The 15,365-nt window shown below is 47.2% G+C and overlaps 1 protein-coding gene across 1 annotated transcript; it reads left to right on the forward strand.

The window, feature by feature from the left end:
* Positions 1–1,654: 1,654 nt before the first annotated feature.
* Positions 1,655–3,281, forward strand: LOC149346059 (uncharacterized; the record flags this gene model as incomplete). The annotated part of the gene is made up of 1 exon (XM_089541241.1): positions 1,655–3,281. A coding segment is annotated over one exon (1,188 nt), but the record flags the coding sequence as incomplete, so codon positions are not given.
* Between the last annotated feature and the right edge of the window lie 12,084 nt (positions 3,282–15,365).

Here is a 15,365-nt window from a genome sequence, read left to right on the forward strand (position 1 = left end):
GCCTGAGCAAAGGTTTTCGAGCATTTTAAAAAATAGGCTTCTTGAGTTGTAACATCGATTTTTTTCGTCACAGCATTGGCAGCAATATAGTACGTCACAATACAACTAAGAAGTAAAAAAACTAGCACGCTGGTTAACTAATACTGAAAGGTTAACTTTTGAAGTATTGCGGTGGTTAAGCTCCTTTGATATGTGTTTCCGGCGGTAAATATTACCATATCAGTTTTAGCGTTTCGGAAACGTAGTTACCCTCGGCGCTGTGGCCCAACGAGTTTTTCTTACATCGCGAAAAAATTAATGCGCTTTCGATAAGCTTGGGGGCAAAGAAAACTCTCCAGTGCATGTAATTCGTCGAAATTGAGGAAATGTGTTGGGCGACAGCGCCGGAGGCAAACGCATATTCGAAATTCCAGAAACTGATGTGGGTATTTAGTACTGTAAGCTACCCACCTCTCAATAAATGAGAAGACTAATAGCTATAGTTAAAATTTGACTATTTAATATTGCTTTACAACCCTACTAGTTAGCTAGCAACAGCTGTATTCTGATGGACTGCTGCTTTGAAAATTCTATGCGGAAAATGGCGCTCTTCTAAGTGAAAAAGCTTTTTTTAATTACCGAACATCTTAGGTCGAACCTTGCATACCGTTTCTCGTTCGAAAGATCCTGCGCTATACGTTGATTGCACTGAAGAGCTTACAAAAGACGCGAAGCACGCCATTGCAATCATGCCGCGCATCCTGTCGATCCTGCCGCTATAGGCATCCTGTCGCTTCCGGTGACGCTATACTCTCTTTATCCCCTTCCTACCCTCCTCTACCTATTCTCCTCCTCCCTATCGGCACGCCGGCAGTGGTGTGGTGACTACTCACCAGTCACAGGCCCGTGCAGCTTTCCTTTCCTTTTCTTTCAACCACTTGCTACTAATTTCGATAGCCGTGATTTTTCATGCGCGGTTTCAACAGTCGCTCTGTGGCGGCTGCTGTCGCTGTGCAGCGTTTTTTTTTTCCTTGGTGTTTTAAGCATCTCTGAATAATTCATTTCAATTGCACAAGTGCCTTGACGACAAGATTCGAAATATTCCCCTTCTGGGCCATAAGGTAGCAGGATTTTGATACATGGCCGCTGTACCGTTTCGTGGCGGGCTCGATGGAACACCTCTGGGGGTATCAGGCCGTTTATGTGAGCGCATTCCGATACATCATCTGACGTTCGTCCGCGTGCGCAGCGTCTTTGTTGAAGAGTGGCAGATATATAGGCCGTTGAGGATAACGTGAACTTAAAGTTCGGGCTTTGAGTCTCGGGCTAGGGCCTCGGAATGTGGCCCGCGGAGTACTCTACATGCAACCATTCCTTCACGGGGTCCGATTCCGCTATGTTCTGTCTATCCCCTGTTTTGCAGCATCATCGTCGGGACAGGCCTGCTGCACGGGGTCCACGGTGTACAAGGGCAACACGCCAGTGTTGGTCGCCCAACGTGCAAACATTTCCTCGAGGCATGCGTTCCACGGTCCTCTTGGCGTCCGCTATGCTACTACTGCGGACAGACGCCAAGGCAACCAGCAAAGACTCAGATCTGGTTACGCCCGACCTGTACTCGGTCCGTAGGTCTTCCACCTGCGCCCTACTGTTCGCGATCAACTCCTCGAAATGGGCTCCCGATGCAATTCCGGATCCGTGGCCACTGCTCCACTTTGCCGAGCAGCTGCCGCTGTCGGAGTGCCGTCGCCCTCACGACATCGCCGTCGCGGACAACGGAACCTACAGTCTGTTCTGGAAACTGGTCGACGGTGTGTCAGTGTATAGCCGAAACTATACCTTCACGTACTGCGTGAATGCCGAGCAGCCGTTCGACTTGTCCTGTTACAGAGTGTGTGCCGAGAAGGGCGAAACGTACTTTGTGGCACCGACCGACTACGAGCAAGTGTTCTTTCGCGGGCCAGTCAGCTTTTACTCCTGTCCGGAGGAATACGAAGTGCTCTCGGAGTTCCATCTACCTTTGCTTCGGAACGAGAGGGAGTGCGCCACTTTCCTGACAGTGTCCAGCTACGGTGTGCGCACAGACAGCGGTGAGTGTTTGCTCCTGCCACGGTACGCGCTGCTCAAAGACTACCCCGAAGTGTGGAACGGGTGTCAGCGCTACGTAGAATCCGACTACGAGAACGCCTTCTACAACTGCCAGTTCGGCCCAGATAATGAACCTTGGAACTACCCGACGCAGGATGAGGTCTCCTATTGCACTGACCGCGCGCAACCGGTGGAGTGCAGCTCGGTAAGGCTTGATTCGGAAGCTGATGCCCGCTTCTTTCACGCCGGACGCGGCAAGGGGGAGATGACGCAAAACAAGTTCAACAGAGAACTTTGCCACTCACTCAGCGCCGGTGTCAACGGCTCCGGATCCCCGCCCGGCGAGTCTGAAGGCGTCTACGTTCAACCACATGTGGTGGCCGGATGGGGAGTCATCGGTGTCGCGGTAATTGGGATCGCCATACTAATCATTTGTCTCTTGCGCGGGTGTGGTGCTTGCAAGTATGAACCAGGATCGCCTGCAACCGAACGATGCTCCAGTGTTCCTTCCACCGCCGTCCCCATGGCCTCTCCTCCGGCGCGGGTGAACGACAGAAAGGCCGGTACCTCCGCAGTCCCACTTTCAGCGTCAACACCTGCGGCATCACCTGCGGCAGCACCTTCGCCAGCATCTGCGCCAGCACCCGCGAAGCGTAACAACGATGCAAGCGGTGTGTGGTTAGGCCGGCTCCGCAACCTGTTTTCCACGACGTCTAGATTTCGTAACGCAGACCCAGCAGCCTCTGATTCGGACATCCAAGACGAGCGTGTCTAAAGCTTGTGACATGGCATATTTCACTCCACTAGCCACTATCTTCAGAATGCGAGTGACAAACTGTTCGTAATGAAACGCGTGATATACAAGAGCCCATCGTACGTACCTGCAGCTCCTTCCTACTTACGGACGGTACCATACTGTGGCGCAGTTAAAAATTTTGGTCCAGAATAGCTTGGGAAAAGGGACCGGGAAAGGGCAGGGAGGATTACCGCGAGAAAGGAAAAAGGAAACAAAGCAACACAAAGCAACATCAGTCATTAAAAAGACTCTCCGGTTGTACTTTCCGGTGTCCGTTCTGTGACCTTTCTTGTTAACGAGTGGTCAGGCTAGTCGGGCTGACTGGCTGCGCGATCGCGCGAGTTCAGCCCGCTCGCTCGGTTTCACTGCTGCTATAGTTACTACCTGCTCCACAGCTGCGCGTTCTAAGCGTCGTTGTTGATGAGTAATGGGTGACAGTCGTTTTTCATGGTGTTTTTGACATTCCATTCGGTTCCTTCTTTTCTGTTACGCAAGTACTTCTCGAGTGCAGGCGCTGGTGAAGTAGGGAGGGAGGGAGAAGAGAAAGAAGGGGAATTCGAGACTGGCGCTTCTTGTTCCCTTTGCTGTAACCGCGTGGCACATGGCATAGGGCATTGAGAAATAGTCCATTGACGTCATCCGTGACGTAAGAAGGATAGGGAATCACCTAGAGGTTAGAGAACAGAACGCGATATAGTTTGATACAACTCCAGAACGAAGACGTTTTTGCCGGTCAACGGACCCCCTTTCAGCCATTGGCGCCGGCCGTTTCTCATGACCCTGCTAACGCGACGAGGTAGGGAGTGGCCAATGCTAGGGAATGGTCCCCTCCTTACATGGTCGAGGATAGCCCCTTTCTGCGTTGTCGCACCGCTCCCTGCATTACTGCGTTAACAAAGGTCATGTGAATCGGCCGACGCCATTCTCATGAATCAGTTAAAATAAATCGAATAAATATCCGCGACTAGAAGAGTCCGCGGCGGCGCGAACACATCAGATTCGCTGGCCACTGCGCGAGAGCAGTAGGCATCGCAGCAGGCGATCCCGCCTCGCGTTTAACTGCAACGCGACGTGCGCTGCATGCGTTGACGTTGACAACGCTGCTACAGGAACATGTCCCTAGAGCAATACGCGTTCCGTTGACAACGTTGCTGCAGAAACGCGGCAACGTTCAGGTACGTGGCGGTAGTGTCCACCAGAAAGAACTGTGCTTTCGCACAAGTTTTGGTGCTTAGCAATGCAAAGCCACCAGGCTTTCTTATTTATTTATTTAATATTCTCTCTAAGTATCCGGAGCCATTACGGAGAGAATATAACCTGGCGACGACTTTCTTGAAGTTCTTGTCATCGACGATGGCAACGATGGATCTACGGAGGTTATTCCCGTCATTGGTACTGCGAGGGATGCGGGAATCAATGCCAAGGCTGGTTCGGCAGTGAAGAGTCCCCACCTTAAATGTATTTTCAATAAGCGATGATACATAATTTGGAGAAAGGAATAACTGATGTGTGATAGTGTAGGCTTAATAAATGCAAGGAAAAAGGCATAACCGAAAATGTTTATGACGCTGGGAAAGGTAAAGTATGGATTTCTTTGCCGATGTGCTTTCAATTCATACCCAAAATTTCTGGACAAAAGCATTTTTGAACAATAAAAAGTTGATGAGCGCATTTCCTTTCATATATTTTAAGATTTCACTATAACAATCAACATGCCCACACATATCCCGAGAGCAGGAGTTCACTGCTTTGCTATAAACTTTTTTTGCTATCGTCAAACACGCTCCCCATTGGTTTTCTATAGTAGTCGTGACGGCCGATGCGAGGCATGAAAAAAATTTTTAAGAAAGATTCTGTAACGCATCAGAAGAATAAACGAATACCTTCAATATTTCCATTAGAGTACATTACAATGTTGAAATACTCAAATTTTTTTTGCAAGAACGCTGGATATGAGACGAATTTAATCCACAACCGCGGCGGGTTACTCTTTTGACAGAAGATTTGACAAAAATTTCTATAGACATATTGCCTAAACAAAGTGTATAGACAAACCCCCTACACTATACTACAGGCAACACAAATTCCGGAGATGGTCTATAGACACTATATAGATTTATGGTCATGCGCTTTTAGTACACATTTTTCATAGACAGTCTATAGGCTAAGAGTATAAAGCAAATATCTGTAGAAACGTAATAGACTCACTAGGAAGCCTATAGCTTCCTATACACCATTATCATGTGTATAGACCATTTTCATGAAGGATGTTGCTGTTAACGGTTCCCTTACGGCTCCGTTCGGCTGTCCTGAACAGACTCTATGACGTGCCGACCACTGGTCATCTTTGCATGTAGAGGACGCATGACAGGATATGCCACGGTTTCGTTGTATCCTCGTTAACTGCCTTCCATGACCTCTGTGAGCTTAGAGAAAAACAAAAAACACCTAAGTTTGTTTTGGGCCCTTTCAAGTGACTGACATTCCCCCTAACCTTTAGTCGTTTTTTGAGCTTATAGGGCCCAATTCCAATGTTGTCCCGTTCAGGCGATAAGTTGACTATCATTGCCAGTAATTACACGACCAGCTGGGCTATAACAGCTGCCGCGGTGGCTCAGTGCTTATGGCGCTCGGCTGCTGGCCGGAAAGACACGGGTTCGATCTCGGCCGCGGCGGCCGAATTTCGATGGAGGCGAAATTCTAGAAGGCCGCGTACTATGCGATGTCAGTGCACGTTAAAGAACCCAAGGTGCTCGAAATATTCGGAGCCCTTCACTATGGCGTCCCTCATAGCCTGAATCGCTTTGGGATGTTGAACATTAAACCATAACCCGTAAGCCAGCAGCGCTATAACTTAAGTGGTTGGTGAACGCTAGAAAAGCTGCGCAACCAAATTTGCAGACTTCTTATGAAAGAATTTGATCTTCTCTATTCTTCTGCATAACAATCATTTGCCGACCGAGGCCTGCACTCTTTCGAAAAGTTGTCGGCGATATCTCAGGTGGTGTTCCATCACCACAAGCTGACCAAATTCATGAATCTAGATCATTCGCCTTACTAAACGCCCAAGGTGCGCACCTCAAGTCGACCATAGTAGTTGAAATACGACACAGTCTCGTTTTAGGCTTGTCGACAATTCTTCCCGCCACAACACCACTGTCTCAACCAGACAGTACGCAAGAGACTCCGCTGCGCAAGCCGTTCAACTGCACCACATTGCGTGAGCCCGCCTGTACGCAGCACAAACCTGTCAAAGGTTGGGTCAAGGCCGCTGGCATCAGGAGGTCAACTTCTCACCAGAGTTCCTCCTGTGGTGTCCAGGTCGCGGGGCGGTCTCTCTGAAATATTCCTCTCGCTGCGTACTGGCCCTCATCGCAACCTCCGTAAGAAAGCTGACGTAACGTGCGAAGCTTCCCCACCTGAATTTATTGTTCTGCTCAAGACTTGCCGCCCAGCTGATCGGCTTCAAGCTTAGAAAGAGGAGATGTTTTTGCCGCCGGAGAGTGCTCTCACGATGATATACAAGGTGTTTCACCTAAGACATCACACAAATTAAAAAAAAAATATGCCCTTTTTGCGGCATATCATTTCCAGCGGTGAAATACATCAGAATAGAGCTAATGCCTGCTAACTAGCTGGCTGGTTAGCTAATAATGAGTAGTGAACTTTTCAGCTGTCACTGTTAGGCCCCTCAATTATTGAAGGGAGTGCAGCGCGCGGTAGGTAATATCCATGACAGTGTTTAGAGTTTCGAAAACGCAGTTACCCTCGGCGCTGTGGCCCAACAAGTTTTGCCTGCATCGCTCCAATATACATGCGCTTTCGAGAAGCATGCAGGAAAAGCGACCTTTCCAGTATACGCAACTCGACAAAAGAGGCAAGTTTTGTTGGGCCACAGCGCCGAGGCTAACCGCGTTTTGAAATTCTGAAGACTGGTATGTGTTTTATTTGTGGTGCACTACGCTGCTATCAATAATTAAGGGGAGGGGCCTTAGAGGAATAGTTAATAAGTTAGCTGTTCAATATTAGTTAGTAATTTCCTAGCTTGCACGACTTAGCTGCATTTTGATGGATTTCACCGTTCACAATGCTGTGTCAAAAAAAGCGCTCTTGTAACTCAAAAAGCCTATTTTTAAAAAATGTTTAATGTCGTAGGTTAAACATCCTGTATGTGCGGAAAAATATGCGTTCTTCTGCGCGGCGAGTATTGCCTCTATATAACTATTCGTCTGCACCTGAGCCTCAGTCTTCTACTCTTCGTACAGTACGCCACACATAATTTATGCGATTATGTGAAAATGTTAAACAATTAGGCGTGTTACGAAGGGCTACAGACAGGCGTGCAATTCAGTCTGATGCATACAAGAACATAAATGGCTAGAGTACGTTTTGTCCGCCTGGCACAAGCGCGAGCTTCGGCAATAATTGTGGACAACGGCAATTTTGAACGGGAAGGAGTTAATGATAGCAATTATTTCACATATTGTAAGATTTCACCATAGCACTCAATATATCCGCAGATCTCCCGTCGGGACGCTTGCATTTTTTTTTTTGCTATTAGCGTTTTTGCTGTCGTCAAACACGTTGCTCATTGGTTTTCTAAGGGAGTCTTAACTACTCAATGCGACTGATGAAAAAAAACTTTAAAAGAAAGATTTTGCTGCACATCAAGAATAGACCATTGCCTTCAATACTTCCATATGAGTAGCAATCCGTTTTCCGTTATATTCAAATTGTTTGTTCAAGAATGTTGGACATGAAGAACCACGGAACATGAGCGCGCTCTGCAGTTGTCGCATAGTGCCGCACATCAGTCTCAAAGACAGATGCAGCAAGCTGGTCAGGTATTGCTAGTCAGGTTACGTAACTGCTCCCGAATCGCCTGGTTAAGCGCCACTCTGATCCATAGCTGCCTCAGGGAGACCTCCTATACTGGAGTCAGACTGCGGGAAAAGGGTTTCGTAAATGGGGAGTATCAGGGCACAAATACGCTGCCTGACGGAAGCAGAGGATGTTGTGCTGTTTAGGAGCAGATCTTTCGAGTTAGAGGTAGAGTGAAACGGAGTGATGTTTGTTGCACGGGAAAGAGCATTAGGTGAGCTAGTGTTTTGTTGCAAATATTTGTCTGAGCCTCCATCCAACGAATAGTTACATGAACAGTGTTCGAGTGGCAAGCAGCACGGATGGAGCGGGAAAGCTGCAAGACACCGCGTAAAATCTACCCCACACAGTACAAGAGCGAGTGCCCGTGGTGTGGAGACAAACCAACCCTACACCATACCACATGGGCTTGTCAGAAAATAGACGAGCTGGCCATAATAGAAAACCCGAGTGCGGAACAGAGGGAGAGGATGCTATCCAGCGACATCCCGAAAGTTCAAGAAGGACTAGTAAGGCGTGCACGCAGGGCAGCTACCCTCAGCGGAGCCCTGGACTAGGGAAAGCGACCCTGAAGAGAAGATGGAAGACTCCATCTGAAGCCGCAAAATAAATACTGTAAACTAGAGAAAATAAACGTTTTCCACCACCACCACCACCACCGCGTAATTTCTTAAAGGGATCCCCAAACATCTTTTTAACATTGTGTATATACGCATCCAGTCGCTGGATTGTTTTATCATGGATATCTGAGCCACACAACACGCTTCTGTATGCAGCAGAAAATGCAAAATCGCGCTTGAAAGATGGCGTGCTCTTTCCGAAAATTTTTGGAACTTTCGCGTTCCTTCGTGTCACGCATGCACGTATTTAGGTATAAAAATGGCTATTGGGCAGGTTTTTCTAAGCGTCACGCAGCTTCCATAGCCGCGGCCAGTCACCCGCGTTGAGCACCGCCGTAGTCGTACATAACGCAAACACAGTTCACGGGCTCACTTTCAAAGCCTACAGCGCAACACACGCGGACAAGATTGTCATTGCTCTGGCTCTCACTAATCCCAAATCAAAACACATCGTCACCGACTCGCCAGGGACGTGTCGGAACTATGATCTGGGATGGGCTCCCCCGCTTGCCCGGCACATACTAGCTGCCGATACGAAGCTTCAACTCCGCGTAACCTAGTTTGGGCCCCCGGTCACCAGGAACTCAAGGAAAGCGAAGAGGCCGATCAGGTCTTCAAGTCAGGACACTTCTCAGCAGATTCTTTACTCTCTCCACTCAGTCGTGACACAATCTATAAAAGGCTGTCGAAATTTTTTACCTAAGTGCAAGCATAAGCTTCAAAAAAGATGTTCTGCAAGTTTTAAAAATTGACTTAATGAGTTAGAAGGGCGCATTTTTTGGCGTAGCATTTACGCGGTGTAGAGCAGAACCCAGCTAATACGCTCTGTTTCGCAAAGATTGATTAGTCTTCTTTTAACTAATACTATTTGTGCCCTTGTTGTAGCTGGCCGTTAGTAATATACAAACCAGATTTTAAAATTTAGGAACCACAGTTACCCTTCGTGTTGTGGCTTTACAAATTTTGATTACATCGCGCTGAAATGTATGTTTTCCAGAAGCATGCAGAGAATCAACCCCTCTAGTGTACATAACGTGTCGAAACAAGCAAATTTTTTGGGGTCACAGCACCAAGCGTCCCTGTGCTTTAAGAATAAAAAAAAAAACATGAAATATGGTATACGTTGGGCTGCAAACTTCCCATTAATAGTTAAACAGCGTACTGGTTAGCACGTCCTGGTTTCATTCGTGATTGGCCACATCGCTGACATTGCAATGACGAAAAAAGCGCCCTTGCCACTCATGAATCCTATTTTTAAGAATTGCAGACCATTGAAGGTGAAACACTTGGTATACACGCAACGGAATTTGCATTGGCTATTCTCCACAAATTGCTCCGAGCTCACTTACTGCGCTTAGTCCATCGACGAATGCGATTCGCAAAAGGCTTTTGCACCAACACATGTGCGCAGTTGCACATTGACCTCTGCAAGGGACTCTGCTACACATTGCGTAGCTAAGCCGACATTGCTGCATTGTATTTCTAGCCGAAAAAGCTATCTCTTTGACCGAAGTTTTAAAAGAAATAAACTTCAATGGAACTAATCCTGGCACTAATTACTTCGGTTTGCGTCTGTACAATAAAGTGCACGTGAATTTCATAAGTCACCAAAAACTGATCATGGCTGTTCTTCACCCATTTAAGAATACAAAATAAAACCAGGGACATGAATTTGCTGCGGATAAATCGTTAACTCGACTTTCGTCTCCCGCGCCTTCCTTCCTTTTAGCTCAATAGGTCGGGGTTGCTCCCTGGCTCTCTTTTCAGCTGCCGTGGCGCTTCAGAAGGAGACCGAGAAAACGTGTTCTTGCACTCCACGGGCGTCTTCCCCTATATCCACCCGGTTAGATCTCCACTGAAGGAGGGCAAAAAGATGGGCATGTTGGTATTGATTCATTGCAGATACTTGAGCGAAAAAAACAAGCACACGTGAGGAGGGTGACACAGGATAGGCGCTTGAATGGTACGGCAAAACAGCGCTGACGGAGGGGACGGAAGAAGAAGAGACAGACACATGCTCTTGTCTTCTTCCGTCCCGTCCGTCAGCGCTGTTTTGTCGCACCGTTCAACATGAACCAACCAACCCGACTCAGCCTTCTCCTTGGACAGGCGCTTCCCTGTCCAGGACAGGACAGCGCCTGTCCCGTGTGGCCTTCATCACGTGTGCTTGTCTTTTTGCGCCAAAGTACCCATTATAGTTCTCCACCATAGCGCCTGCGGCGCCTACAATTACTGAATAACAAAAGATTGCAAGCAAAATGAGCGTCTGGTCACAAAGCAGCCCCATTTTAGTTAGAGGCTCCTTCCTGGTCAGCTTTTCTCTTGGCTGCTGTAAGTGAACTCTGAATTTTCGTAACGACACTGACACTTTAGATGTGTCCCCTGATAGACTACTCTTGTCAGGATTTTATTATTTAACTAAAATCGTTTTTTTTTTCAGAACCGTTGATTTGGCATTTTCCAGTCAGCTGCTTTATTCTTCCACTGCGTGGCTTTTTCTCGAGACGGAACGACTGGGGCTGTTGTTGCAAGCCGTTGCCTTTTCGCGGGCATGACGCCTCTTTTGCACGGAGAAGACACATTTCGAACATTCTGGAGAAGGCGCAGCGCAAGGGAGACAGGGCGAAAAAAGTAGACCGACACAGCGCTGCCTGGCAACTGATGAACTTCATTTCTGCCACGTAATAAATAAGTAAAGTATGAGCGCAAAAACAACTATCGCTGCAGAAAATATTCAATACTAAGGACAAAAACAGTGGCAAAAGAAAAAAGAAAAACCCTCAATTTGTCGTCTTAGCTACCGAGATAGTCTAGTTGCTTTTTCGTGAGCACAACAGAAATTTTTCTAACGCAATTATACATGAATCAGAAACGCCTCAGAGATTTCCCGCTTGCGCTGGTCCTTAATCTTGCACAGGTTTGTTAGTTTTAGCACGACAACCAATGTATGACTCGATTTCTTTAGGAGGATGGTTTCAAGCAGCCATCATGTTCTCTCAGGCTGCAATTTAGGCATCTACCTCTTTGGCCATTGTACCATAGCCCACAGGATAGCTCAGCTCTGTACTCAACGATTTTACCGCAGTGTACATAAGAGAATTCGTGGCTCTTTTGACATTCTACAGGTGGCGATACTTCACGGTTAAAGCTCTTGTAGAGGTGTAGCACTTCATTTCGAGCACAGAAGACTACTCCCACACTGGCTCTAGCTGCTATTCTTTTCAAGCTAAGCGTCCTTCGATATGTGTGATATTACCATGGAACTAGGAGTCTGCACGTCATATCGGGAAGTAGTAGCTATTTTTGGTAGGAAATGGCCAAGCGTTCATGCATCATTACTGCAGTGAACATTGATGCAGCTCCACGAGTTGGTTGGGCGTGTTTTCTACCAATTAATTGCGGTAAAGAAATAATGATCATCGACCCGAGTCAGCGCTGTGCCGGTCTACTTAATGAATTTGGTCTCAGCCGCGCTGTTCTTTTCCCCGATAAACATGTACCGACTACCTCAGGAAAATGCCCGGTTGCTGGACCGGTCTAGTGTCTGCAGTAAGCGCGTAAGTGGAATGAGGGAAATTTGCTTACTCGGGTTTCCAGTATGCAACGTCGAAGTCCTCTTTACTTGGTTTCGCAGGGACCCCGGTCTGACTAGTAGTCGCTGGCCCCCTTGCATCACGCCTCTGGATTTCGATTTCGGGTCATGCAGAGAGTGGCGTGCTCTTCCTTTCACTTTCCCGCAACTTTCTTGCGTCCGTGTTTAGGTCGAAAATTCTTTCCTCTGCTTTTCGATAGGCGTATCGGGCGCACACGTCTCAAGCTCTCGTGTACGCCCGCTGCTGTCGCATCTAAGCGTGAGCTCTCACTTAATGACTTTCCGCTCTTCCCGAATTTTGCAACTGCTCCTTTCAGGGCGGTCCTCTGCCGCTTGTCTACCATCCTGACTTCTCTTTAGCCCCTCCGGCTCCTCCAGTTTTTTCGCGTCTGCTGGTTCATAGACCCTTCCCCTATTTTTTAAAGTGGCTCTTTGTTACTGCCTTTATCAGGCGCCAATCGAACGGAAGTCTTGCACTTCGCCAGCGTCAGTCTGACCTATATTGCATTTTATTCGAATTCGTCATCATCGCTTCGGTGATCTCTGATTCCTCTCTCAGTGTACCTGCACTAGTCTACAGTGATTTTACTGTTTCCACTTGGAACTGTGCCTTGGAAACATAATGCCTGCCACAGCGGTGGTGGTGGGTGGCTAGTACACGCTGATCTCTAGGTTCCTGGCGCTTTACAAAGTCGAGCTTCTCTCTTTGCAATATGACCTTTCTTTCACCAGTCCTCAGGTGACAGTCACTTTAGCTATATCCGCGGCTCAGTTTTGTATTGGCTTTGCATTACGTCATCGTGTTACTTGGAAACCTTGCGCGAACCCTCTCACGGAGCCATAGCTAGTTAATGGCCGGCGTGCGATTGCGTTTTCCGCCTTCCGCACTGCACCGTACAAGCCGATGTCCCAAACCTGCTCTCACGCATAGTTAGCGAAATTTCGAACGGGAGTGCGATCCCAAGCGACGGCCGGATTGCAGTAAGTGGCTGCTTTCACGTGGTAGGTCAGGGAGGCCACCTCGTTGTTTTCGCCAGGGAAAAGATGGTCGTCCGCGGATTGAAGTAAGAAATGAGGCGTGGATGAACGTGGGTGCGCCGGAAAGTACATAATATTAGCCACACGTTCCTAATTCAATTGTTCAGAGTGACTTCGAACTTCATCGTTAGCAGCACTGGCCAGCGATAGTTCACCCCAAGTAGAGCCCTGGAATAATCTGCTAAAAGCTGGCAAAGTCATCCCCAACGACAACGGAAGACATACCTGGTGGCGGTGTCAGAAGGTATTCATTTCCTGCCATTGGTGATTGTTGCGAATGTTCGTACTTAACGCGACGACATTCACGAACCGCAGAGCGTAACAGCTCTTCGCGGTGACATTACTCTATAGGCATGCAATAAGCACCGCAGTGCAGCAAAAAAGTGCCCATGTAGTGAATATGCTCAGGTTCGGACCGCGCGCTTTTATGTCGTCTCTTAAATTTTCACATTTGTAAATCTGACTAGGCAAGCCTTATTTTCTGATTGTTGAAATGACCTTGGCGCTCACTGGTTTCGTTCTTTCAGGGTGTGCGACCACACAACATAGTTTGTGCGGCCTATATCTCGCCATTTTTGATAGTGGTTCGTGTGCGCATTGTCGAGCAAATTACTTTCTGTGCGACGTGACTTTTCTGACATACCATTTTGCGCACGCGAAACGATCTTGGCTGCACTGCCGTCAGTCTCCCTTCGGTGGCCATAATAGAAGTGTCACCAGCATTGTGTGGTTTCGGTCTCCTTTCACCTGCTCAGCCCTTGTGATAACTTTGTGATGACAGGTGCTGGGATTACAGTGGTGTTCCGCTGACACTGTGAACCTGCGCGAAAACTTTGGTATCAGCCATAGCTGTCGCTTCAGGAGCTTTTCTATTTTTAGTGGGATATCCCTTACAGCAGGTATTCCCAGCATTTGGTTGTTGTTTGGGTTTATTGTTTCTTTTTCTTTGTTTTCCTGAAGCCTGCTTTGTTGCAGGCTACCAACGTGCCCACCTGTTTGTGAGCAAGCTGCTATGTATACGCACTGTTTTAGGGAATATTTTAAGTAAATCTAAAAAATAGGCTTTTTATGTAAAAACATGGATTTCCCAGCATAGTATTACGAGTGTTTGCGGACACCAAAAAGCCGGTAAATCGTCTTAAGTTGTCAGCTGCTCATATAATTGTTATTAATTAACTTTTCTACTAGTAGAGTTACGTGTCGAGGATTATAAATTTGTAGCAGGTCGTTAGTAATAGCCAGATAAGTTTTAATAGCCAGATAAGACAAAAACTAGCCACCCTGTATACGCAATGCCTTGTGACCTCGAGAGTACCAGAAGCTTGGAAGAACGCTAACATTATCTTAATTCATAAGAAAGGAGACGTCAAGGACTTGAAGAATTACAGACCAATCAGCTTATTGTCCGTTGCCTACAAGGTATTCACTAAGGTAATCGCTAATAGAGTGAGGACAACCTTGGACTTTAGTCAACCAAATAATCAGGCAGGCTTTCGTAAAGGATACTCGACAATAGACCACATTCACACTATCAATCAGGTGATACAAAAATGCGCAGAATATAACCAACCCCTATATATAGCCTGCATTGATTACGAGAAAGCATATGACTCAGTGGAAACCTCAGCTGTCATGCAGGCATTGCGGGATCAGGGTGTGGAAGAGTGTTATGTGAAAATATTAGAAAATATTTATAACGATTGCACGGCTACTATAGTTCTCCATAAAGTAAGCAATAAAATTCCAATACGGAAAGGTGTCAGGCAGGGAGACACGATCTCGCCAATGCTCTTCACTGCCTGCTTACAGTAGGTATTACGGGGACTGGAATGGGAACAGTTGGGGATAACAGTTAATGGAGAATACCTGAGTAATTTGTTATTCGCTGATGACATTGCCTTGCTAAGCCACTCAGGACAAGAACTGCAAAGCAAGATCAATCAGTTAGACAGGTAGAACAGAACGGTAGTAAGAGAATATGTCTACTTAGGGCAGGTAGTGACCGCAGATCCGGATCATGAGAGGGAAATAACTAGAAGAATAAGAATGGAGTGGAGCGCATATGCCAGGTTCTCTCAGATCTTGAATGGTAGCTTACCAATATCCCTGAAGAGAAAAGTATACAACAGCTGCATCCTACCGGTACTCACCTATGGGGCAGAAACGTGGAGGCTAGCAAAGAGGTTTCAGCTTAAGTTAAGGACAACGCAGCGAGCTATGGAAAGGAAAATGATAGATGTAACGTTTAGAGATCGGAAGAGGGCGGAGTGGGTGAGGGAACAAACGCGGGTTAATGGCATCTTAGTTGAAATCAAGAGGAAAAAATGGGCTTGGGTGGGGCATGTATTGCGAAGGCGAGATAACCGCTGGT

The sequence above is a fragment of the Amblyomma mixtum genome, chromosome 4, assembly GCF_055824585.1.
Source record: "Amblyomma mixtum isolate Tamu chromosome 4, ASM5582458v1, whole genome shotgun sequence".
NCBI classification, from domain to species: domain Eukaryota; kingdom Metazoa; phylum Arthropoda; class Arachnida; order Ixodida; family Ixodidae; genus Amblyomma; species Amblyomma mixtum.